The sequence below is a fragment of the Anoplophora glabripennis genome, unplaced genomic scaffold, assembly GCF_000390285.2.
Source record: "Anoplophora glabripennis isolate ALB-LARVAE unplaced genomic scaffold, Agla_2.0 scaffold532, whole genome shotgun sequence".
Lineage (NCBI taxonomy): Eukaryota > Metazoa > Arthropoda > Insecta > Coleoptera > Cerambycidae > Anoplophora > Anoplophora glabripennis.
This window is the reverse complement of record NW_019416635.1, coordinates 119,322-144,878: the sequence shown is the minus strand read 5'-3', so window position 1 is coordinate 144,878 and position 25,557 is coordinate 119,322. Positions and strand designations below refer to the sequence as shown.

The 25,557-nt window shown below is 32.6% G+C and overlaps 1 protein-coding gene across 1 annotated transcript in view; it reads left to right on the top strand.

The window, feature by feature from the left end:
* The window catches only part of LOC108914465 (rho GTPase-activating protein 100F), a 224,447-nt gene that overhangs the window by 164,735 nt on the left and 34,155 nt on the right, over positions 1 to 25,557 (top strand). Inside the window, exons 7-9 of the mRNA XM_018720293.1 lie at positions 7,830 to 8,207; positions 10,896 to 11,021; positions 13,289 to 13,395. Coding sequence (XP_018575809.1) covers positions 7,830 to 8,207; positions 10,896 to 11,021; positions 13,289 to 13,395 — 611 coding nt within the window. The remainder of the gene's footprint in view (positions 1 to 7,829; positions 8,208 to 10,895; positions 11,022 to 13,288; positions 13,396 to 25,557) is intronic.

Here is a 25,557-nt window from a genome sequence, read left to right as displayed (position 1 = left end):
CTACTCTTTATTAATCTTTTCCTACTTACTTACTTTAAAGCTTTTATTTTTCACTAAACGGACAGTTGAGTTTATGTTTTGTTTGCGTTTTCTAGAATAAAACAAAAACAAAACTGAAACAAACCCAAAACTCTTGTTTCCATCAAGCGGGCTACATTTTGTTCGAGTTTTGTTTTTGTTTTCAGTCCTTTTCCACTGGTTGTCGCGAGGAAGTCAAAACACATTTTTCCAATAACCAGCCAACATGTTTAGAGAAGATTTTTTTATTCTTAGATATGGCTGGTTTATACTGAAGTCCTTGAAAAAAAGTGTGTCTACAGAGTGTACCACCTTGAACGCCATCGATGGATATCTGGGAAACCGCTCTAAGGATTTTTTTGAAATTGTGATGGTGTGATACGGACCGTGGTGCCCACCAAGTTAAAATATTTTCAAGGTCATCGTACCTCCGGTTACATCGGAAGTCGATACTACCTTTCTTATTTTAAATGGAACCCCCTGTATATTATTACATTTTTGGAAACATCATCCATTTTTAAGTTGAAAACATATAGCACACTCCATACTTAGGATTGACCGTTTCCGAGATATTTCGATTTTTAAACAAAATTTGGCAGATGCACACTGTCAGAAAAATTTAGTTTTCCCGATTTATTTTTTTTTGTGCAAATTGGAAATTTTGTAGAGAAAGACTTACTTTATCGAATTTGACATAAAAATTTTCCAGTTTTTATACATGGTGATCAACAAAATTTTATCGAATATGAAGTTCAGAATATGTGGAAAACTCGAAATTTTTAAATGGAAACCCCTATTTTTTTTGCAATAATATATAGGGGGTTCAATTTAAAATAAGAAAGTTAGTATCAACTTCCGGTATAACCGGATATACGATGACCTTGAAAATATTTTAGCTTGGTAGACTCCACAGTCCATATCACGACATCACAATTTCAAAAAAATCCTTCGAGCGGTTTCCCAGATATCCATCGATGGAATTCGTGGTATATGTACGGTTAAAGTGTTTACTTGGTTAGTTTGTATCCTAGCCAAGTAAACACTTTAACCGTACACATATATATTTTTTAATAGCTATAATTCATTAACGATTCAAATATTGTTTTTGGGAAGAAGAAAACGCCAACAGAGATATTGCGTTGGATCACTTAAATAGAAAACACAACACGACCGTTTCCACTAAACAGACTTGAGTTTCAAAACACGTCGAAACCTTTTGATGTGACCGCTTTCGAGCGGGACCCGAGAAACAAAACTCCAACTGTCGCAAAACACGCCAGTCTTCAAAAAGTGTGCGAAAAGTTTCAGTTTTGTTTTATTCGATACAAGTTTGTGTTTTGTTTTTGTTTTGTCCGTTTAGTGGAAAACCGCCTTTTTGAAGCGGGACCCGAAAAACAAAACTTCAACTCTCGCAAAACACGCCAGTCTTCAAAAAGTTTGCGAAAAGTTACACGAAAACAGAGAATTGAAATTTTAGTTATGATTATGAGAATTAGTCGAGCCACAATACATAAAGTGTAAAGTGAAGGAACCAGAAGTATAAAAGATTTACCTGGATCAGGAAAGAGCGAAGAAGGGTAAGCGAAAATTACCGTTAAAATGTGATGCTCGCCGTTACTGAAAATCCTCATTCATCCATTAGATCTATCTCAGCCAACTTCAACTTGCCGAAGTCCTCAGTTCACAGAACTCTGAAGTCTCAAAAGTGGCATCCTTACAAAGTTAACGTCTTACAAGAACTATGGGCAGATGACACAGACAGAAGATTACAGTTTTCCGAGGACTGACTTCAGCCCTGGAATTAATTTTTCCTAACTCTAATGAGCACGATATGCCTGCTGGTGATGTCTGGTTCCAACAATATGGTGCCCCTCCACATTTTCGCCTCGATGTAAGAAATTACCTTAATAAAGTTTTTACAAATCGATGGATAGGCAGAAGAGGACCGCTTGAATGGCCACCACGCTCCCCTGACTTAACCCTACTATATATTTTTTTGTGGAGTTATCTAAAAAGCAAAGTGTATGTGAACAGACCAGTCACTATCGAAGGATTGAAAAATCGTATCAGAGAAGTTCGAAACATAACACCAAATGTTGTAATGTAATTGATAACTTCGAACACCGAATTGGGCATTGTGCAATGGTTAATGGGAGTCACTTTGAATATTTGCACTAATAAAATAATAAGTAGATACTACTAAATTATTGTTTTCATTTAATTCCTGCATTTTTTGAAAATTATGACAAAACAAGTAAGTATAACCTTATATCGCTGAATTCGTCTTTAGAAGGGCTATCTATTTATACTATAAAATATAGAGCGTCCTATTAAAAAAAAAATCGGTAATGTCAAAATGGCCCAAAAAAATGGAAAATATTGAAGAAAAGTGACAATTTCTATTTTTTTAAATTCAACTGGAAAAAAATATGAATTTGGTTCCATTATTTTGGGACACACTGTATATGCAACATTTCACGCCAATCGGATTACCAAACCTCCAAAAATTTCGGTTGACCGATCAAGACGCATGCGGTCTTAAAATGTTCGTCTAGGCAAGAACTTTCGGGAATATCGTGATCCTTTGAAAAATACAATATAATGCATCAAATATGGCGTCTGAAATTGACTTGTCATGGCATATTAAATAAAAACGATTGCAAAATATTTAAAATTTGTAAAATACGCATCTAACGTCTACCATTAGGAATCGAAATGATAAAATGGCGGATATTTGACCCACATTGCCGCGCCGAATATTTTGGGTCAATCTAAAGCACCGGCGGGCGTGGGGTATTTGGGGTCTCTAAACCCCACTTTAGCATCGAAATTTCAATATTCAATATTGACAAAGGGATTGAAAACATGACATTTTCTGTTCAAAGTCAGGTCCTTTAACAATTGTTAAAGTTAGTACTTTTAAAAAGTGAACATCCTATATATTAATGGCTTGAACTTGTTACGAATTTGGTTCATTATAAGTAAAACACTAACTATTTTATTCACGGATTCACTCTCGATTAAGAGTTTTTTCAGCATTTGTTTTTTCATATTTAATTTAAATTATAAGATCAACGTAAAAAAGATATAAAAATAGTTTAGTACTACGAACATATTATATTTATGTGTTATGAAAACAAGTTTCGTTAAATTTTTATAAAAATATATTCTTTTAATAGCTACTAAAAGAATACTACATTTTTTTTTATAGGAGAGCACGTAATAGGTACATAAATTACCTATATACCAAAACAACCAAAAACACATAAAAGAGCTCTACTTATCGGAGATTATTATCAATATTATCAACAGAAGTTGATGTAGGAATATGGTATTTTAATTTTTCTCTTTCATTTTGTAATGGAAACAATTTTTTTTAAATATAACTACCGACTGTCAACTTGAATTACTGCCAGCACAATAAATGAGAAAATAGAAAACCAATAGGTGTGTTAGCAATGTCTGAATGACACATATATTTCAAGAATCTTTAGGAAAATATCATTTTGTATTTAAAGTATATTGTGGGAGATATTTGTATTCTAGTAAGACAATTTTATGATAGTTTTCGATAAAATTAAAGGAAATAAGGGGATTATTTAAATAAATTATGGGATAACTGACATATATTTTGTCAATTTGTAGTTAACGTAATTTATTTTTTTTAAATACACATCGAATTAATCTTTTGTTGCAATTTAGTTATGTTGTTAAAATGTTTATTCCTGCTAGCGTACTAATATTTTCTATTACAGACCACCTTAAACATAAAATATTTTTATAAAAATTCTTAATATGGTTCCCTCATCCAAACACTTTTGATACGTTAAATAATTCACATTTTCTCTCTTATCACTTATTTAACTTGTTTTCATATCAAATAAATGAGGAGGTCCATTTGTACACGGTAGTTGATTTTACAGCAAACTTGTGTAACTGTATAGACATAAAAACTTATATTTTTAAATTATAGGGCTCTCCTTGCTCTTTTTACACAAACATTAATTTGGTTTGATCAGTATCATTCCTGAATGGAAATCTTATCTTTCCCCTCAATTGAATTTAAAAAAGACAATTCTGAATTTTCAAACCATTTTTCTACAATGTAAACCACTAACTAACAGTTTCTTAATATTATTTCTTCCCGGATAGATGCGACTGATGATTCACTGTAAAAAAATCGGTGTGAGTGAAAGCAATGAAGGTTCGGTGTGAATCCATTGAGTGAAATTATTGAGTACATTTTCACTCATTGAGCGAAATTGTTGAGTACATTTTCACTCAATATTGGACATTTTGACCATTTTACTCATTTGTGATTATATTTAAACTAAAACTGAGTACTTTCACTCAAATATAGGTACTCCTTAAATAAATTCTTCACGGAAACTCGTATTTGGTGCACTTGTACCTAAATCTGAGTAAATTATTAATTACTGAGTGAGTTTAAATGTATATTAATTTCGAGTAATTTGAATGGCGCCGTGAAGATGGCACCACTTACATATTGCTTCTGTAATCTTGACCACAGTTGATAGTCTCTTAGATGCTACAGAACGGTGCTATCGCCAGGAGAACAGACTTTAGCCGGTGGCGGCGGGTCTCAGCTGGCGGGTCTGACCCAGGACAGGAGAAGGCCCCGCGAAGTGAATTAATTTCAACACCGTATATCCTAACTAATCATTTATGAGTGATTTATTTTTGCATTCAATATTTAGTTAATTAAAAACCAAGTCTGAGTAAAAAATGACTCAATAATAGTTCAATTTAAACCATATTAGAGAAAAAGTCAACTCTAAATTGGATTTATATACTCAGAACAGAGTAAAAAATTGCTCAATTGATAGTTAGCAGTAACGTGGATTTGAGTAAAATTCACTTACTCTGATGCAATAGTTTCACTCAGTTGTACTCATACTTATAGAGTGAAAATTTCTTTCAATCGGATGTGGACAGAAATTGACACATTATTTTTACAGTGTACCATTTCCACTGTCAATTGTACTTTGTTCTCTTCGCCTTGAACTGTAATAGCATTATTTCTACCATTTTTAACAACCGCTAATCTTTTGGCAGAGGGAAATATAAAAAGCTGTGACTGCACAACCTTAAAACAGTTTTTGGCTTTTATTTCATAATGTTTACGCCAGTTTCTTGCAGCTTTCTTATATTTCCATGTTTTTTTTTTAAATCTCGGCATACTGTTCTGGACTGATAACAATAGATACCTACGTTTTTAGTTTTTTCTCAGCAGTTACAAATACGCTGTCTATACCTTATTGTTTAATTATTTTTGATAATAAACTGAACATACGAATAAAACCATCAAAGGATTACAGCATACTTCAACATTCATTGGTCATCGTTACATGGCAAGTTATGGAAAGAACATTTTTTATATACATTTGCTAAGGGATAAGGACGGTTTTAGTAAGTCAAAACGTAATTTATTTGTGTATTATCAGGTACTTGTATTACTTACCGATGTCAATAACTGAGTTTTCTTAAAATATGGATTACGCAAGTTTTATTTATTTATTTATTTTATTTAGAAGTTACTATATCCAACGGGACTAAGTCCCAATTATAGGATAAGGTAAAACAGAAAACCTTAACTAAATTTTAAAAGAAAAAGGCAAACTAACATTAAATATAAAAATATAAATACTACATAACATAGAGCAATCAAAATATAAAATCCAGACAAAAAAGTTAAGGATAAACAATAACAGACAGATAAAACTAATAAGCTAACAAACATATACAAGATAAGGATTACATTTACTAGACAAACAATTTTTTTATGTCATTCATACAATGAAAAAATATATTAAGTCGATCTTCATACTTCTGGTAATTGGAAATCATTTGATATAGGGGAGATGCTATTAGTAAGTTGGTACGAGGTGTGGGTAATTGTAAAACGGAGTGAAATCTGGAATTAAGTCTAGGAATATGATATAAAATCCTTGAGACTAACGAGTCTGCATTTAACGTGTTATTTATGATATTAAAAAGGAATACAATTGAAAACATAATTCGCCTACGACAGAGACTATTAAAATTAAAACAAGAAAGCAATAAATCTTGAGGTGTACCACGAGGAGGATAAAATCCATAACTAATAAAATGAATAGTCTTTAAAAATCTCCGTTGTACTTTCTATAAATGAATATTATAGATATTATAAATGGGACTCCAAACAACTGATGCATATTCAAGTTTGCAACGCACAAATGCTGCATACAATTTACTTAGAACCTTTACCTTCTGAAAGTCCTTAAAATTACGCAAAATAAAGCCTAAATTCTTATAAGCAGATTTGGTTACTGTGGTCGTCAAACGATAATCTGGTATCGAAAGTAACACCAAGGTCAGTAAATTGCGTAACTCTATTTAAATGAGATTCACCAATTTTATAATCAAAATCTAGATTAGTTTTGCGTCGACTGTAAGTCATAAATTTACATTTACTTACATTCAAAGGTAGATTATTACTTGAACACCAATTGTGTAATCTGTCAAGATTATATTGTACTGTAATACAGTCAGTAGATGATTTAACTTCTAAGAATAACTTCAGGTCGTCCGCATATAGTAAATAGTTGACATCGAGGCATTCAGTTAAGTCATTAATAAAAATAATAAATAACAGTGGTCCCAGAATTGACCCTTGCGGAACTCCTGAAGATTGATGGAATTTACATGATTGAAAGCCTCGATACTGCACAAATTGGTACCTATTACTAAAATAGGATTTAAATAGAGTTAATAGAGCAGGGGATGTACCATAAGACTCCAATTTCAAAGTTAATAAATTATGATCAAGCCGATCGAAAGCTTTGGAAAAGTCGGTACCTATACACATCTTATATTGATGTTAAAATTAAAATTAAATTTGAAATATGTAAATATTGATAAAACTCTTGATCAAAAGCAAAATGTTCATGAACGAAACAGTTGTCACTTTATTTATAAAGAAGAAAGTTCCCAAGAAGTCCAAGTCTACGACACTAATGGAAAAAATTAAGGGATAAAAAAAAATCTAAATTTTCGGCGATTTTTCAAATGGCTGTATCTTTGATAAAAATAGCCGTATTGGAGTAAAAAAAAAATTTTCAAGTAACAGTATCGCGCAATCTTAATGAATATCATGAAAAAATTTTTTTTCTAAAAAACCGTGTCAGGACCTTGTAGATAATTCATTCAAGTTTCTGAAACCCACCGTCGATTTTCTGTGCAACCATTGGTTTCTGAGATATCGATGAACAAAGAGACAATGATCCATTTTCATTCAAAGTCCGATAGCTCAGCGAGAAATGGTCGTATCGAGACCAAAAAAAAAGATATTGAAGCTAAATGAACAACCTATCTAATCCATAAGGTGGTTCAGGTGGAAAAATTTGTTTCAAGTCCGTACACCAAAAATAAGATCGAAAAAAATTTCGAAAAAATTTTTTTCATGATGTTCATTAAGATTGCGCGATACGTGTTACTTGAAATTTCTTTTTGCGAGATCCAAAAATTAGAAACTTCAAGCTGCAAATTGCTTTTTTTTTACTCCAATACGACCATTTTTATCAAAGATACAGCCATTTGAAAAATCGCCGAAAATTTAGATTTTTTTTTGATCCCTTAATTTTTTCCATTAGTGTATGAAGTAGGTAATGTTTTAATAGTGTATAGGAAATAGGAAATAAAAACCATATAAAAACACTGAATTTTTGTATTAACTGTTAATTTATCTAGAAAACAAAATGAATTCCATTCCTAACAGTTAACAGAAATCGAGATAGCATTCCCTCTTCCAGAATATCCTCCCAGCAGAGCCCATCGTCGTCGCACTACTACGTTCAGCACACCGGCACGGGCAGTCGGCGCATAATGCCCCGTTCCGGTTCCGACCAGCACCTTCCGCAGACCGAGTACTCCGACTACACCAGCATCACCCAGGCCGGCCGCCACAGCCTGCTCCGCAGCAGTCTCAAGTCCGGATCGACGCTGAGCCGCTACAATCAGCGCTTCGTGGACCAAGCTGCGGTGGCCGCACAGCTCGCACAGTCCAAGTACGGCACGTCCGGCGCCCAGTATGGGACCTCCTCCGCGATGAGGAGGACCCGTGGTAGCCTGGACTACTCCAGCGACACGGAGGCCACGTCAGGGTCGAGGAGTGGGTACTATTATTATAGGTAAGGGTGTAACCGGTGTGATAGTTAATATCTGAACACAACTCTTTTTAAGGAAATGATGTTGATAGTTTTACCACATTGTCCATAAAGTAACGGCCACACAGTGCTATGTTCCTTATGTAGATTAAATTTACAAAAGATGCCATGTCCACTATATAGGTAAAAAATATCAGTGTTACGATAACACAAAGCACGTTAAAACAGCCGATATTAAGATAGCACCTCACAGAGCACTGTGTCACTACTGTCTTCAATGAATCATGGAGGCTATTTTTTATATACATGCCTAACATTAAATGAACGTGACCACACATAATGCATACAATGTGAGCTCCAGTAAAACAAAATCGTGATCTGAGAGACATTCCCTCCCACCACTTTTGCCCCCTTCATTGTTTTTTCTCTAACCCCGTCCACTTTTGCTCACCTAGCCTAATCAATGATCGAGGAGTATTTTTCCATCAATCAGAGGTCGGAGAGTTCTAAATCCCTCAATCAGAGAATAGAGAGTTTTAATCCGCTCCCCCACCAATTTATTCTCATCTTCCCCACAAATCTGTGCCTCTTCCACCAATTTTTACTTTCTCAAAACTGGTTATATCCTTCCACCCACAATAACGCATTTGTCCAGTCCTAGTCTCTGAATCGCTTGAAATTGGAAACTGGCTTTACAAAATAACTTATTAGTGAAATGCCGTATCAAACGGGTATTTTTGATCTGCCTGACCTTAATATCGACGTACCAAATAATCTTCAACCAGCTTTCCAGAATAAAAATGATTGTATGATCACGAATGAAAGAAAACATTTAAATAAATCAGGAATCAATTTTGTATCTGTCGGATGCTATTTGAAGAATGGAGATGTTTTCTTACACATCAGTCAATCGTAACTAATTATTTCTTAGCAATCTATCTATGGCTCTGATAGAAAAGTTTTCATTGAGTTTGAACAAGTGCAAAATTATCGAGTTGTAAAGATTACGAAAAATAATTCCTACATATTCCTCTGGGATATGAAAATACACGTAGTTTATGGTAAGATACAGGATTTCACAGAACTAAAAGTTGGGCCGTTACAGGATAGCTGGAAGGGAAATAGGAAATCACAAGAGCTGATTTTTATGGCATGACATTATGGATACTTAACTAAGTTAACACTCTAATTGCCATGTCATTTTTCCACAAATTTCATGTGAAAGACCTCTTTTTTCTCAAAAAGTTATAAAACCAAATGTATAGAGAAAAATAATAGTTCCCACAAGTCAGTTACTGACTGCTATGTTACTTTTATTGTTAATATTCATTAATGATAAACCATTTGTCTCGGTAAATATCGAATCTTTTCGAGCTTTCCGAGAAATATAGATCGTATCAACTTTTTCATTATGCGTATTATTATTTTTCAATAAATGTAAATTTACGCACAAATAATAAAACAATGATGACAATAGTTGACGTGTGATTTGTGCCAATACCGAATATAACATAGAACATATTTTTGTCAGTACCAGACTTGATTGACCAAAAAGAGGAATTGAGAAACATAAACTCGATGTAGGTACTGGAAAGATCGACAATTTATCAACTATTTCAAGATTGTGCAAAAAGTAGTGCAAAGTCAAGCGGGAAAAATATTTAAAAATGCATTAAATCTACTCTAACAGAGCAAAAATCGAAATAATGGAAAAATCTCCAAAATTTATTGTGGAACGTTATTTGGTAAGACGATTTAAGGTCAAGCAGATCAAAAATAGTCGTTTGATACATTTTACTACTACGCTATTTTAACTAATGTTTTGTGTAATTTCGATATAATCAGTTTTGAGAAAGTAAATCATCTTCTGATTAACGGTAAAGAACCCTCCTCCCATTGGCTAAGCTAGATGACAAGAAATTGGAAGGGCTAGAGAAAAAAATGGTGGGAGAATGTCTCTCAAGTCTCAGTTTGCTTGTACCCATTTTCATCGTGGTAGATTTGACTCACAATCAGCAAAATTGAGTCGAGGCTAATTTTTAAAACAAATTACGTAGATGCTACTAATAGAATGCTTTACACGTATAAAAAATTTTGTTCAAAACTATTTTGTTCTAGAGACATGAATACTTTCTTGTCTTCTGAATAAACGCTTCAGTACAGCCTAAATATTATTTTTTAATATTCTTCCGTCGACATTAAATTCACCTAAAATAGTGAATTTGTTGGATATATTTGTACAAACCGATGTTTTAAAAATATTGTCGCAAAGCCAATCAGTACCAGTGCGAACGTATCGTACGATTGTATTATTTTATTTATTTATTTAGGTAAAATATGGTAGTTACTTTTTAGCGAACATAGCAATTCCAGCTCTGTGTGATCATAATATTAGCAATTTTTAATATATACAATAAACATAGCTAATATAGCGCACTGTATGGCCCAAGCAAAAACCGTGAAAAGAAAATATGAACTTTACTTTCATATTTTGGAGCTATGGTGATCGGGTTTTAAATTAATCGAATAAAAATACTGATAGGTTTTGGAAAATGATGCCAGTTTGTCTATATGTAGTTATAAAGTTTTACAAAACTACCTTCGCTAAAATACATATGTTTATATTCTACATAAAAAAATTGTTAGAAGTATTTCTTCAAGAAGTTCTGTTCATCGCATTTAACAACAATCAAAATGAGTTCTTTTCTACAGAAATCAGGGTGCAGCAGCCGTTCCTCATAGCACAATACCAACTTTAGGCAGACAAAATTCTCTTACCTCGACCGACATCACCACAAAGTTCAACTCGCTTCCAAGGGATGCTCGGGGATCCACAAGGTAAAATAGAACCAACTAATATAATATATTTTAAGGTATATCTAGGTTTCTTAATACCCTTGTCTGAAAAAGAATCAGCTCTGGGGAGGAGGTGATTACTTTCATGAGTTTTTGAAAAGAAAATTTGTCCTGCTATTTCAAAGCAATGTTGTAAATCAAATTTTTGTTCTACCAGAACATGCACAAATGTAATGTAATAGTTCCTTTTATGTACTTGCTTTGCAATTTAAAAAAATTCTTGGCATTTTATTATTCACCATTATTTTCTAGAAATAGAAGTAAAGAAATATAGGTGTAGAATATTACGTAACTAACCATGTAAGTGCATAATAAGGGTCTAGCTTTACATTGTATTGTTCATCCCATTTTCCTCAATGCCGTGTTACGGATTCTTGGGTATTATTAAATATTATTAAGGATGGTTGGTTTTGGAGACACATCTTTTTGGGTAGGAAAAGGAGAATGTTACCTCAGTTGCAAAAATAATTAAACCTAAAGTTATAGATAATATTTCTTCGTATTCAGATAGAACCACTTTTACTACGATTATCGTGATGTAAGGTTTGAAGGTCGTAGCTCTAATGTTAAGTTATACAGGGTGTTAATGAACTTATGTGAAATATTTTTGCCACATGTCCGTTATGTACAAATGAGGTAAATACATGGATTTGTGTTAAATAAAATGTAATTTTAATATCTGACTTACCTCAACATTGCAAGGAGCCACCTTTTGAGAACTGCTGATTTTCATAGATGTTCGATATATCCACCATTTGCTTGCACACAAGCTTCAGCGTGATGTATCCAATTCGCTCGCACGCGTTGTAACATTGCCACGTCCTCTCGAATCGTATTATAAGCTTTCGCAATGCGATGTCGCAGTTGGTCGATGTCACGAACTTCCGTAGAATACGCAACACTATTCACATATCCCCACAAAAGGAAATCTAAAGGGGTGAAGTCCGGGGACTGGGAGGCCATCTAACTAGGCTGCTCCGGCCTATCCAGCGATCGGAAAAAGTAATGTTTAGAAAGTCGCGTACTCTCCGAAAAAAGTGAGCGGGGGCAGTGCAGTAACCATATATTTTGTCGAAATATTTACTTGCTCTGCGATATTTCCGGTGCGGGGGCACATTGTTCAGGATACCTTGCACGGTCCCTGTGGGCATTTTCGTGTGCTTCGCTATAAATTATGAGCATCATAATATTCGCGATTGCTGAATAAATGCGCCATTTTCAAAAGAAAACTTAGAAATATAGCTATTAAATGTACTCTCAAAAAACAGCACAGCAATCACTACAACAATTAGAAACTGACTTTCGAATGCAGTCCGGCTTCATAAGAAACCTACAAACTCGTGAAAAGTGTTACAGAATTTTTTGTAAGTTCACATTTTTAAATAGCTTTTCATGACCTTAAACTTCCGATACAAATTGTGACATGAGTTAACTCAGTTTTTGCTCCTTTTTCACCCCTTTAAATTTTCGACATAAGTTCATTAACAAGTCTAATAAGCTCAGTGTGTTGTTAGCAAAAGAATATCTACCTATTACTAATTTATAAGCGTCGAAATTTTGGTGATCTAGTCAATACGCAGAGTAGTATTTTTTTGCTAACAGAATCCATTTTTACCAAAAGGGGATCTGTCATACTACTCTAATCTTAAAAAAAATTGTAGATCTAATTACTGGCATTTGAAAATATGCAATTATGAAAATTGAAAATTATTGAAAGTGTTGTATTGAAAATTTTAAAAAGTTTTTTTATAACTTTTATTCTCAAATATTTTTTCATATCTCAAAAAATAATGGGCAAAAAATAGGGCGTGTGTCTTTGGTAGAAAATTCCTTATTCGTGCTATAAAAAGCATTATGATAATAAAGTTGTCAATGATTTGATGAAGTTTTAAACCGTTTAAAGCAATTATTTTATTTTTTTTAATTATCGTTATTACATTATTATACATTTTAATTCAAATTTAGTTAAGAAAATGTTCGGTTAAGATTATTTCATCAATGCTATAACTTGACGAGGTTTGTGGAAATCTGTGTCACACAGTGTTCAATTATCCCATGAAGAAATTAACACGGAAGGAACTTCAAGGAAACTTTCCCGGAAAGTAGAATATACGCGTCTTTTATTGCTTTTTAACGTCTATTCTCGGGAAAGTTTACCGGGAAATTACCCAAAATGACGTTCTGCACGGGTTATCTATGAGCATCAGAAAGTGGGATGGCCCGTTATTATATAATGGTTTCTCTTTCAGATTGGCAATGAATAAAAGATTCGGAGATAGGAGCGTATCCCTTTTGCAAGATGAATCAGACGGGGCCCTCTCCGCACCTGAAATGCCTTCGATACGGAGAGACCGCGGTAAGTGGCGAATATTAAAATTCTTTCCCAGCACACTTTTCGGGAGATCATAAATCAGATAACGCTTATGTGTGCTCGGAACTTTATTTTTTAAACAAGTTACAGCTGCGACAGGGAGGATGAATTCTATCTACCCACTTACACAAATGCATGGTTGTCGCAAATGACAGCGCAAGAATTTCATTTATTTCTTTCACATTTCTAATTTAGAAATAACTTCTGTTTACTTATGTCCCAGCATAGAGACGAACTGATTTAAATCTACAACATTTTTGCTTATTTTTTAATCAAGATGAACAAAATATAGGAATATCTATGTAATTTTAAACCTACAAATTTTAAACATCTCTGCTGTTATACACAGGCCATACAGACTGAAATAGGTAAGAAGGTAACCGGTAGAGTGTTGGTAGCCCAGCAGACCTCAAGTTAGACTTCATAGACCTCCATGGAATACATGTTAATAAGTAGGTACTCAATCAACGTCTGGAAAATGAGTAGTAGTCATTTGCTTAACAAAAGATCATTTTAATGAACAAAAATCAAAAGTTTCATAGTTTAGACAAGTACAAGTGTGTTATGTATATTAACTCCTATCAGCCATTCATTGTTGTTTGGTGCACAGGTGTGTTTTTCCAGATTAGCTTCAAATTGTATTTACCTACTTACTCAAATACTAAGTTTGTTATTACTTTTGCTGAAATTAGTAAATATAGTATTTAAATTATAGTATTTATTATGATTTCAGAATAAAATTTGTCTTGAAAAAAAAATTAATTTATATTTTGTGTTTTCTATATTTCTCTCTGTTTGTCTGTTTTTTTTTTTTTTTTTGGGAACCCAAGTCGATAAAATCCATAATAATATAAATTGGGTGTTATTAAATTATTTAATTACATACAAGGTCCGTTTCAAAGTAAACAGGACTTTTTAAAAATAAGAACAGAAAGCTTTTTTGGCAAAACCAACTTCTTTTATTCAAAATAGTCCCCTTCCGACTCAATAGTGAGTTTTTTAGATCGTCGGTACAAACCTTGTGGATGGCTTCTACGTCTACAAAACGCTTTCCTTTGATCGACAAATGATTTTTTTCGAAAAGGTGAAAGTCGCACGGAGCCAAATCAGGCGAATAAAGGGAATTGTTGACAGTTAAAATGCGATTCTCAATCAAAAAATAGGTCACAAGTGTCGATCAAGGAAATGGTGCATTATCGTGGATGGTGCATTATCGTGCAACAAACGCCACGATAATGCACGATTTTCTGTCCGAGTACGATGAATACGATACACCAAACGCTTCAAAACGCATCTTATTTGTGAGTTAACGGTTAGGCTCGGTGGAATGAATTCTTTGTGGACAGTACCCTTGGAATCATGACACCAAATCAACATTGGCTTCTCCAAACTTCTCCAAACGAGATTTCGAATACGATACACCAAACGCTTCAAAATGCTATCTTATTTGTGAGTTAACGGTTTGGCTCGGTGGAAGGAATTCTTTGTGGACAGTACCCTTGGAATCATGACACCAAATCAACATTGGCTTCTCCAAACGAGAAGCTTCTGGCTTGTCTGGCGCCTTCCAGTTGGCTTTGGCACTTGCTTTTTGGATCATATTGAAAGGACCGCGTTTCATCACGAATCACAATGTTGTAAAGGAAGTTTTTATCCTATCTGACCTCCTTGATGATGTCCTTCGAATGTTGAATTCTGAGAAATTTTTGGTCGTCAGGCGCCTTTTGCGGAACAAACCATGAACACACATTACGATAGCCAAAATGCGATAAATTGATATTTTTGAGGTGCTTAATTCCAATTCCACGAATTTCAATGAATATTTTGGCTGATCTTTGATGAATTCACGCACAGTTTTGATGGAATCTGTGGTAATCATGGATTTCGGTTGGTCAATATGTTGCTCATCATTTATGTCTTCACGACGGCGTATACCACTCAGAAACTCTGCCGAGGTTGATTTACTTGTGATGAAAATTATAATTTACTTTATTGAACTGATGTACCTAATAATATATGTCATCACTAGCGAAAATTATCTTTTACTTCATTCGAAAAACGAATAATGAATGAGTAATGAATACTTGTAAATTCGAAAACTAGTTTAAGACCCTGGATTTATTAAGGTTTTTGGTCTATAATGGTCTAAGATAGATACTTAAGTACTTATTTTGGCTTTTAGAGATATTTATACGAGGAGTGCAGTTATGCAGTATATAACTCGACAAATTTCCCCACTAACACATTACATCAAAAACAGAAAAATTTGAACAATTTAAGAAAGTGTATCTCACTCACTATCTATATACCCTGTATATTTATAAATATTTGAATAGAACATTCTCTGTCGAGCATAATCATATAGGATTTGTTAGGTCCATCTCTAGCAATAAGCGAGATACAATTAAAAAAAAAGAGGTTTTTTTATTAAGAAAATAAGATATCTTGTAATTGTTAGACTTCTCTGAAGCATTTTTGTTTTTTTTTTTCAATTACGTAAAGATTTACGGATTTAGTTGTAATATATGTATTTTAACATATCGGACATTGATATGGTCCAAAATGCATGTAGGTATTTCCAAATTTCATTAATTAAGTCGCCAGAGGCCTAATTACTCATGGAAAATTTTATATGGTAGGCCGTGACAATGATAAGTAATGTCATGACAACATTGTTATTGTTTGATGGTTTGAATTATTATTTAAATAAAATTGAAATACACAGAAGTAAAAAATTTAAATATTATAGGAATTAAAATAGAGTAAAAGATCTTCTCCATACTCTACTTTTAAAACAAAAAAGTTAAAGAGGAGGCCAAAATATAGTGAATCACCCTGTCTGTACCTAATAAGAAATCCATATTTTTATCTGAGTTAAGACCTAATATTCATATGTAGCAAAATTAAATATTTTTTTATTAGAATAAAATATCTATATTACAATGATATAAAAATGATGCAAATAGAATCTGAAATCGCATTTTATAATGTCAGAATAATTACATCGTAAATTTTGCAGTATATTGATAACACTGTTAAAGATTATCTGTGGTTTCTTTTTCATAAATATATAAATTTCAAGTGACATAGACAAATTGTGATATTCCATGTAATTTTTACGTAATCTGCAAACTGCACGAAAAAGATTAGCAAGTCAAAATTACTATCGGCGCATTCGCCATATTTTTAAATATGCATTTCGTGTGCTGTTCACAAATACCAACTAAATTATGCAAATATACAATGCTTTTCCAGTTAAATTACGAAAACTGGTATGAAAGAGAATTAGTGAACAGCAAATTAATGAAACAATTTGTGGATAGTACTGTTTATTTCAACAATAGCTCTTCGTTTTTGTGAGTATTTAATTTATAATCAATTTTAACAAATATTTCACGTAGACGAATATTATTAATTTTCACTACAAGCAGGGAAATAAAGATTTAACAAATAAAGATATCTACTTATTTAAAATAAATTCAAGCAGTTTTTCATTCACAAGACGAGACAATTGAGGAAAACTTCATTTACGTATTCTGGAAAGACGGGAATCTCTAATTTGAACTTAACTTTTATGGTTGTCTGTTAGAGTCAAACAACGAAGATAAATAACTAGCTAAATAAAAAAATGAGTATTGTATGAATATATAAAACGAATTTTCTAGACAATTGTGTACCGCTAAACATATATCAATAACCCACAGTATTATTGGTTTAAAAGTAGTAATTCCTTTCTTTATGCCTTAATAAAGCTTCAGCTTAATAAAATTATCGTATTATTTCATTTCAACAAACATCGTTAAAACATTAACTTAATATTCTCTTAATGGCTGCCAATAACTTGATGAAAGCAGACCGCAAATAATAATAAAATATTTAATGATTTATTTACATCGATATAATTAAAGAAAAATAATAATCGGTCTTGCCATACTATATTTTTTATTAAGGCAAATAATAATGTCTTTTATTTTTAGCGCAACCTATAAAGTAAAGATTTGGAAACCCTTAGCTGTACTAAATTATTCCTGGATTACTTTTTGTTAATATTAGTCTGAAACTAAATTACCTATATTAATTATATGACGTGGATTAGCCTATAAAAAAATTGCACACATAATCTTCTCCAAAGCTTAGAGCCTTAAGGGAGACTTAATTACTACAAAGCATTGTTCTTTTTACTCATGAAAGAAGTAACGTAAAAAAATGTTTTACTGTATTTACTTGACGAATAATAATGTGTGGCACAAGATTGGTTGAACGCCCACCAATACATTTTTTGCAACAGAGAAATAGACGTAAGTAATGATACACTATTCACTGCATACGAGTACACAAACATACTATAATTATTTATTTGGTTTCGTATTATGGAAAATGAAATATAGATTGTGACGAATTATAAAGTCAAGACTTTAACTGCAGTGGAAATTTTGCACCCGTTCATAACGTTATACTATCACATTTCATTCTTTTTCAATTTTTTCGCTTGGCTCAAGTAGAGGAAACTGTTCTTTAGAGAAAATCCGACTTTATTTCTTTCTAAATGACAAAAATTGGCAAAAATAAAAATGTACAAATACGAACGGGTGATAAAAAAATATTTAAATAATAATAGTATACTGTATATGCATAATTCAAACCCGAAAATACTAAAGAAATGCTAACTTTCTCTGGAAAATAACCGAATCTGCTGAAAAATTTCTAGTGTCAGTCTGAAGCCATTTGTGCCTTCTATAAACAAAAGGCCACTGGATTGAGGTCGGGAGGACGACTTGGCCATTCAATAAGCGCATCTTGTCCTCTGCCAAACCAGCGGTTAAGTAAGACGTATATTTCTCTTAAATGGTTCTGAACAATTTGACTATAGTACTAGAAGAGGCACAGACGGCATTAAGAATATTTAGGAAATTGTTTTATAAAAAATTTCCCCTCCATACATTTCAAATTCACTTGATGTCGCCTCACCAGAAAAGCAAACTTGATCTTATAAAAAGAGAATCTCTGTCGTTTTTTTGGCTTATCCAATCACAAAAAATTGCTCTTGCTTAAAAATTTCGAGGTAGAAGCGCCTGCACGGTACTCTTATAATAATTGTTCTAGGGGGTCGATGCATATTAGAATAATTATCACCGCCTTTGAGTAGCTATTTGCAAAATCTGCTCCTATGGAATTGGTCGAAGTTTGAGTGGCCGTTCACATTAACCCACACACAAAAAAAGCTGTGAGAAAATTTACAATTTGTTAATAATAATTCCACAATTGTTAAAATAATCACAAAATAAGTTTCAAATTTTGAGTAATTTGTCTCTGTCACGATTTATGTTTTTTCATGACAATGTTTTTTCTGTTCCTTAACTTTCTTATTTCTCTTAACCGTTGCACTAAAAAAGCTTATTTTCTACATAATACCTAACTGCCAGATTAGTTACTTACAAACGTTAAAATATTATTATTAATTTTATACCTATTATATAGCAAACAGGGCACCCAAATTAAAAATGACACCTATATGTATGACAGTTCTTTTATTTTCGCCCGAGTAGTCTGTATTAATGCCCTGCTAATTTATGACGTCCTGTATAACATAAAATTTTAGGGCTTACATATCGGTACAAATACGTTATGCTTGAAATTATCAGCCTTAAAAAGTTGAATGTGTACCACATTATTTTGTACTTATCAAAAAATGACCCACTTACATTTATCGGTCACTAAATCGTCAGGCATTCCGTATTTGCCGACAGTGTTATTATAAAGCAATGCCATCTTTAACGAGGTGTCATAAAGACTTGCATGCAGACAATAGGGAGTACGCCGGAGACCGGTGACTGATGTCACCCATAACTTTGCTCTTACATCCGCCCTTAAATTTAATGGGCGACAAACAATATGTCTACATAAATTTATTTGATCATTTCATACAGTAGTCGCCAAAAGTACGCAACGACTTATACTATATTTGAAAGCAGAACTTAACGAATACAGTACTCATTTCTTAGGTTGTTAGGTATTTTGTATGGCAGCAAAAGCTTCGTGATGTTAGCAGTGTCACCTGGGGGATTATTTCTTTATTTATCTATCTACCGCTATGACCAGTATCATAACGGTTAACTGATAAAAGAGTTTACTATTAACTTCTCGAAAGGGAGTTTATAATTATCATTACACTTTAATTAATACGTGGGGACTTAGAAAGGTTGTATGTTCAGAGAATGAATTTCAGGCACTTACCATCCATTGCTTACGTAGAATGTAATCCTGTGAGTAGCTGTACAGGGTGACACTGAAGTTGGAAGAACAAAAAGAAACACCATAACTTTCCAGCAAGGGTTTTAATAACAATAAACAAAACAGAATAACGACATAACGGGCTCGAACAACATTATTAATTAATTTATTTACACGCGACAGCGTACCGGGATTCAGGCAATGCGAGATCCATAGCAAAATTTGGAATGACTTTATCCATTATTAAATTAACCCGAGACTCTAAAACTAAGTAACTGCTCAATGTGAAACCCTAGGAAAACTGCCCCTTTTTTCGGAGATCTCTCCTGAATTCGGCACCTCGCTTCGACACAGACGTTTCTGTTCTTACCTTATTGGTGGGAACCCTGAATATCGGGACGCTTTGGCATAACTATGCCATGTTTATAGTTATCTAATGGACTGAATTTACATTTATATAAATAATTCTGTGACTAACTGGTCTTACTAGTAACCCTAGCCTTCCTCTAGTGACTCCGTGTAGCAATAAGGGACGAATTAGTCAATCTCATTTAATCTATTCTTAGAGCTTGGAAAATCCGCCTAAAGACCAACTATTTGATCTATTATTATTTTTCTCACAACTTCTAACAACTTATTCTTGGAATTCCTACGTTCTTTGGAATGCATTTCGCGCGTTAATTGAAATATTTTTTTCTACATAGCAGATGCTCAACACATAGCCCCGACAGTCTAAGTGAACTTGTTAAAAAATATTGCTAAATTTCATAAACCCTTCTCCGAAGGACGACCTTGTGGCGACGCTAAGCCTACTTGAGAGCCCTTAACTTTTCGATAAATTAGTATCGACTGTCGACTTTTTGACCCATCCGTTCCGAGAACTAATAAATAAATTACCACGCGTCCCGGTTTTTGTTACAGCAGGCACCTTGAAGCTTTGAATCATAAATCTCAAAAAGGAGTCCAAAGTTTAGTATTTCCGTTAACGCTGAACTGACACATACTCAAACTTAGAAATTAGTGACATTTGAAGAGAGTTAACTTTACGCTTGAAAATGGGGTACCAACAAAATGTGATGTAACCGCTTTCGTATGTGTCTCAGTTTCGGGCGTAAAATTAGCAGACGCTAGCAGGTAACGAAAATTAACTTATACTGATCTAGACATAGCATCCTCTTCCTAAAATCTTAAGAATAACAAGGATACATTAATAATTTAAGCACCCACAGCGAATTTTCACAAACCTCTGTTCATGTCAGTTACTCGCAAGTTTGGTACTGGTGAGTGCATTCGATAGCTAGCGAAGTTTTGTGTTGTATAGTCGATCGCCCACAATACCTGTGTGCGCATTATTGTAATTTTTGTCGTTGGAGCGTTGGAGAAATCTCGGAGATAGTCAATAGCATCTCAAGAGATTTTCCGAAATACTAATAATCTATTTTAATTTATTTTCAGAATCATAATCATAATTTAGATTAGATATACACATAAATTACCCCGTCGATAACTTGTTGATAATTGTAAAATTTTTACAATTGAATTAAAATTGGAGATTTGGAAAAGCCAGTAGAAATATGCGTTCAACAATATAGAATAAAAAAATCATTTCAATTTAGAAAAGGTGTAAAGTAGTATTAATTTGTAAAAAAAACTAAATCTAATCTAATTCTCAGACTGAAATTTTGTTATTTAGTTAACCTCCATTTAGAGGGTACTAAAGAAATACTCTGTCGTCTTTAGTGATGGCGTCAAATCAATAAAAAAATTTTTATATGTATATGTGTAGAAATGTTTCGTGTACAAGGGGTTGAAATTAAAGTAAATATATGTCACATTTATTTAAATATATCTTAAGTTCCTTTTCATAGATTGATTAAAAGTAGAGTTAACTTGCTGTGGGTAAAAATTTGCTGAGTTGATACACAAATCTGTCAACCAGTGGTAGAGGTACTGGTAAATCGTCATTAATATAATTTCGACGCTACTGAATATTTTGAAAACTCAGTAAGGACATTTAATTCAGATTGACAGACACCATCTAGTCGATCTGGCCTTTTGAATGTCAAAAAAATTGTCGAAAAAATTGGAAAAGAAAGAGACTCATTCAAGGAAACAACATTTTGCTGACTTATTATTTATTACGTAAATAACTATTGCTACAGAGATACTGTATTTTAAAAAGTCTATAATTCTGTCAGTAAAAATATGTCATCTTTACAAAGTTATAAAATTATTTAGGAAAAATGAAGAATAATAAAAAAAATATGTACCCTTTTATCATTTTGATACGGCTAATTGGTTCCGAGAAAAGATGGGTTGTAAACTGTAGGTACTAAAGGATTAAACATATATTTTCAGTCATATTTACCTACTTAGTTGAAAGTCGTGCTATATTTCAAGCTTAGCTTTTCTTGATGAAAAAACCTATTTAGATAGTCATCGTAAATATTTTTTTTATATATTTTTTAGATAACTAATACTTTTTTAGATATTATCAATGAAATTTGAAATGGGCTAAAGTTTTATACAAAATATGAAAGTCTCTGAAGGGCTTTTGTTTTTTCCCATATTACTTTTTGTTTTTACGGATTTTGAGAAGACATGTATTTTATGAAACCTCATGTTATTTTCTATAAAAAAATGTATATCTGTTGCATATTGCTTGAACAGAAGTAAATTGGTCTAAATGTAAGAATATTTGATTAACCACATCTCCGTTTTCTTAAAATCCATACAAAAAAATAACAAAAAATGACCATTTCAAATATTCTTAGCAACCGATAAGTTTTAAGTGAGAAATAAGCCTATGTTATCTTTTACTATCTTAATCCCATTATATTAAAAAAAAAAAGAGAAATAATCTGTTTTTGCAAATAAAACAAAATAAGGTAAAAACTTTTTAAAGAAGCAAAATTATGTTGAAGTAACTTGATCTAAATCGTTCTATTTTCATCCAGCGAAGCTGCTGTTGAAATAGAGCTCATTGGTTTTTGGGCTTCCGGACTTATGCTTCTGTCGGTACCGAAAAAAATTCCTCTTTTAACAATGTAGCCCTGGATTAAAAAAAATCGAGATATGTTTTTCTCACCATTTCCCAGATGTATCTTCTAAAAATTAATGCTGACAACAGAAAAAGAAGAAATGTTGTTTTTGAGGTTTTAGGAACTTTTCCAGTCCTTTTCTATACAATTATTAATGAAAAATTATCATATTATTCCCAGTATGTATTACGTGTGGTGATATCACAAAACACAATTCTTTTCAAAATCTATGATTATTATCACCCTGAGTAGGTGCGGACATTATTAATATTTGCGATTTATGGGAACTCATCAAAGCACGATTTGTTTCCGAACGAGTGTGCAATTTACGGTATCCAGTCCTCATCCAGCGCTAATGGTTAACAAACCGTCCTACAATTAAAAGCGTGCCACTGGACCGAAAATAGAACGGTTACGAGATGAAACGGCCGTCTAGCCCTCGACGGTCCCGCGAGTGCACCCCGTTTAAATAGTGTCATTAAATTCCGTGAAGTACCATTAATATCTGACCTAACAAGATGTAATGCACACACTTGGCTCGTACATTATCCCCATGAAGAAATTAGTCAGTGGAGAACCGACTTTGTTGGGGTGAGAATTTGTAGAAAGTACGTCGCCTGTTATAAATGTTACATATAAAATACACGGATAAATTATTATTTCGTACCTACTGTGTAACTACTAATATCAATAACGCCAGTATCGCTATAATATTTACAAGCTTCTTAATTTATTTTAGAATTACACTATCCAACAGTACAATGATCAATTAAATATAAGATGGAAACTACAAAATATTATAAATATAGCAAATAAAATGCAAGAAATAACATAAAGTCTACAAACTAACAAATTAACAACAGCAACCAACCGTTAAATGCTAAATATAGCAATATTTGTTATCTTACTTGCAAAGAAAATTTTAATACCCCACCCCCCACAAAAAACGCGTTTTAGGACGTATGTTCATATTTTCTTATTTTTTGGAATACTGAAATATGATCATTCTAAACTTCTTTTTAGTCATTTTTTAACACCCTGTATATAAGACATCCCAATTAATAACCTAATAGTTGGTTTCCATGACTTTATACATCACTTTGTATATTTAAAATAATTTTAAAATATAATTTATAATATTATTTTTGTCTCAATAACATGAAACTCTCACATTTATGATTTCCTTAAAGCAAAGTGTAAATCGTCTTATCGGGTTTGTGAACTTGTCCCACTCAGTAAAAATCCAGCATTTTTAATTCTTATTGCAAAATACTTTTTTCTAATACCTCTTTAAAAAAAAGAAATAAGAAAATCTACATTGCAGGACCACAATCTACATTTAATTAATAGGTTTTACATTAAAAAAACAAATATTTACAAATTGCCCATAATTCTTACGTAGGCGATATACAAGAAGAAGTATTTCACGCTAAACCATCACAGCTATTGCCATTATTGTCATTCACTCACTTGGTTGATGGAGAAATATAAGATAATTTATTAGGAACAACTTTGTAAAATATAAGTATGGAACCAACGTTTTTAGTATGCAATTATGGATTGTTAGCAAATTTCTAACAATTTACCAACAACGGAAAGAAGACTTTACATTTTAAACACTAAGTTGATCTTTTGTGAGATATTCCAACAGTCAAAATGTCTTTTGTGTAGAACGTAAAGAGAAAAATAACAGATTATATCCATTGTTATTTCTTTATATAAGCGACATATACACCATTCTAAATTAGCGTATCCATAATTGACAATTTAAGTTTTTGTACTACAAATCGGCAAGACTTTAAACGCCAACATACCACCGAAAAAGGAACGATATTGTAAAAACACTTAACATAATTATTTTTTAAAAACTCAAAAACTAGAAAGAAATGTTATTCAAGGTATTCACAAAATAGAGATAAAAAATGATTTTCGTGTAAGAAAAATATAAAAATACAACTAGTATAATTAAAAAAAAAAGTTTACAATGCCTGAGCTGCCTAAAACATGTACAGGGTGTCCCACTAAGTTCGGCGAGGTACGATATTAGGGAAAGTGTAGGCCCTAGAACTTCGAGGAATAGATTTTGATAAATAAATCAACCGAGAGAAATCACTGGAAATAGTTTTCAATTTCGTAGTTCGGCCGCTAGGGGGCGCAATTGACATTTTGTTTCTATCTTTCGACAGAAAGGGTGGGGGAAGCCCCTAATGTCTGATCAGAAAAATGCATTTTTTTAAGGATTGGCTAATCAAAAACCCATGGTGGAAAGGTCTTTTCATGCTTTATCTCGTGGTGAACCCGTATTGTCATTTACCTCAATATGGAATCCTATAGATGGCGTTGTTTCAAAAGAATGCCATTTATGGATTTTTATCAAAAATTTTAAATGTAATGTTATAGTTTTTTTTTTACAAAAATGAATTCAGCACAAGAAATTGATGAATATAGTATGTTTGAAATTTCTAACGAAAGTATTGTTTATTTATTGGCGCTATTTATCAAAGATTAGGTTGCTTCACGCTTTCTTAAAAAATGAAATAGCAAGATAAAACTTGTTGTTAGGTTAATTTGAAGAGCCTAAAAATAGTTACATTTTGACGGCAAAAAGGTTCCGATATCTTTTATTTGTTATCAGGTTATTCGCAAATTAGTGAGAAAAAAAATAAATAATGATAATGAATTGAGTAATACGACGCTAACGAAAAGACATTTAATTACAAAAACAAAACGCATTTATAAAAGAACCTACCTAAGCACGCAGCGAATGTTAAATTTCTGTATTGAAAATAATGGTATGTACTTCGAGCATTTATAAACATCTTTACTTAAAAAAATTACTTAAAATTTAACTGTTCTTTTGTTACACAATATCAAT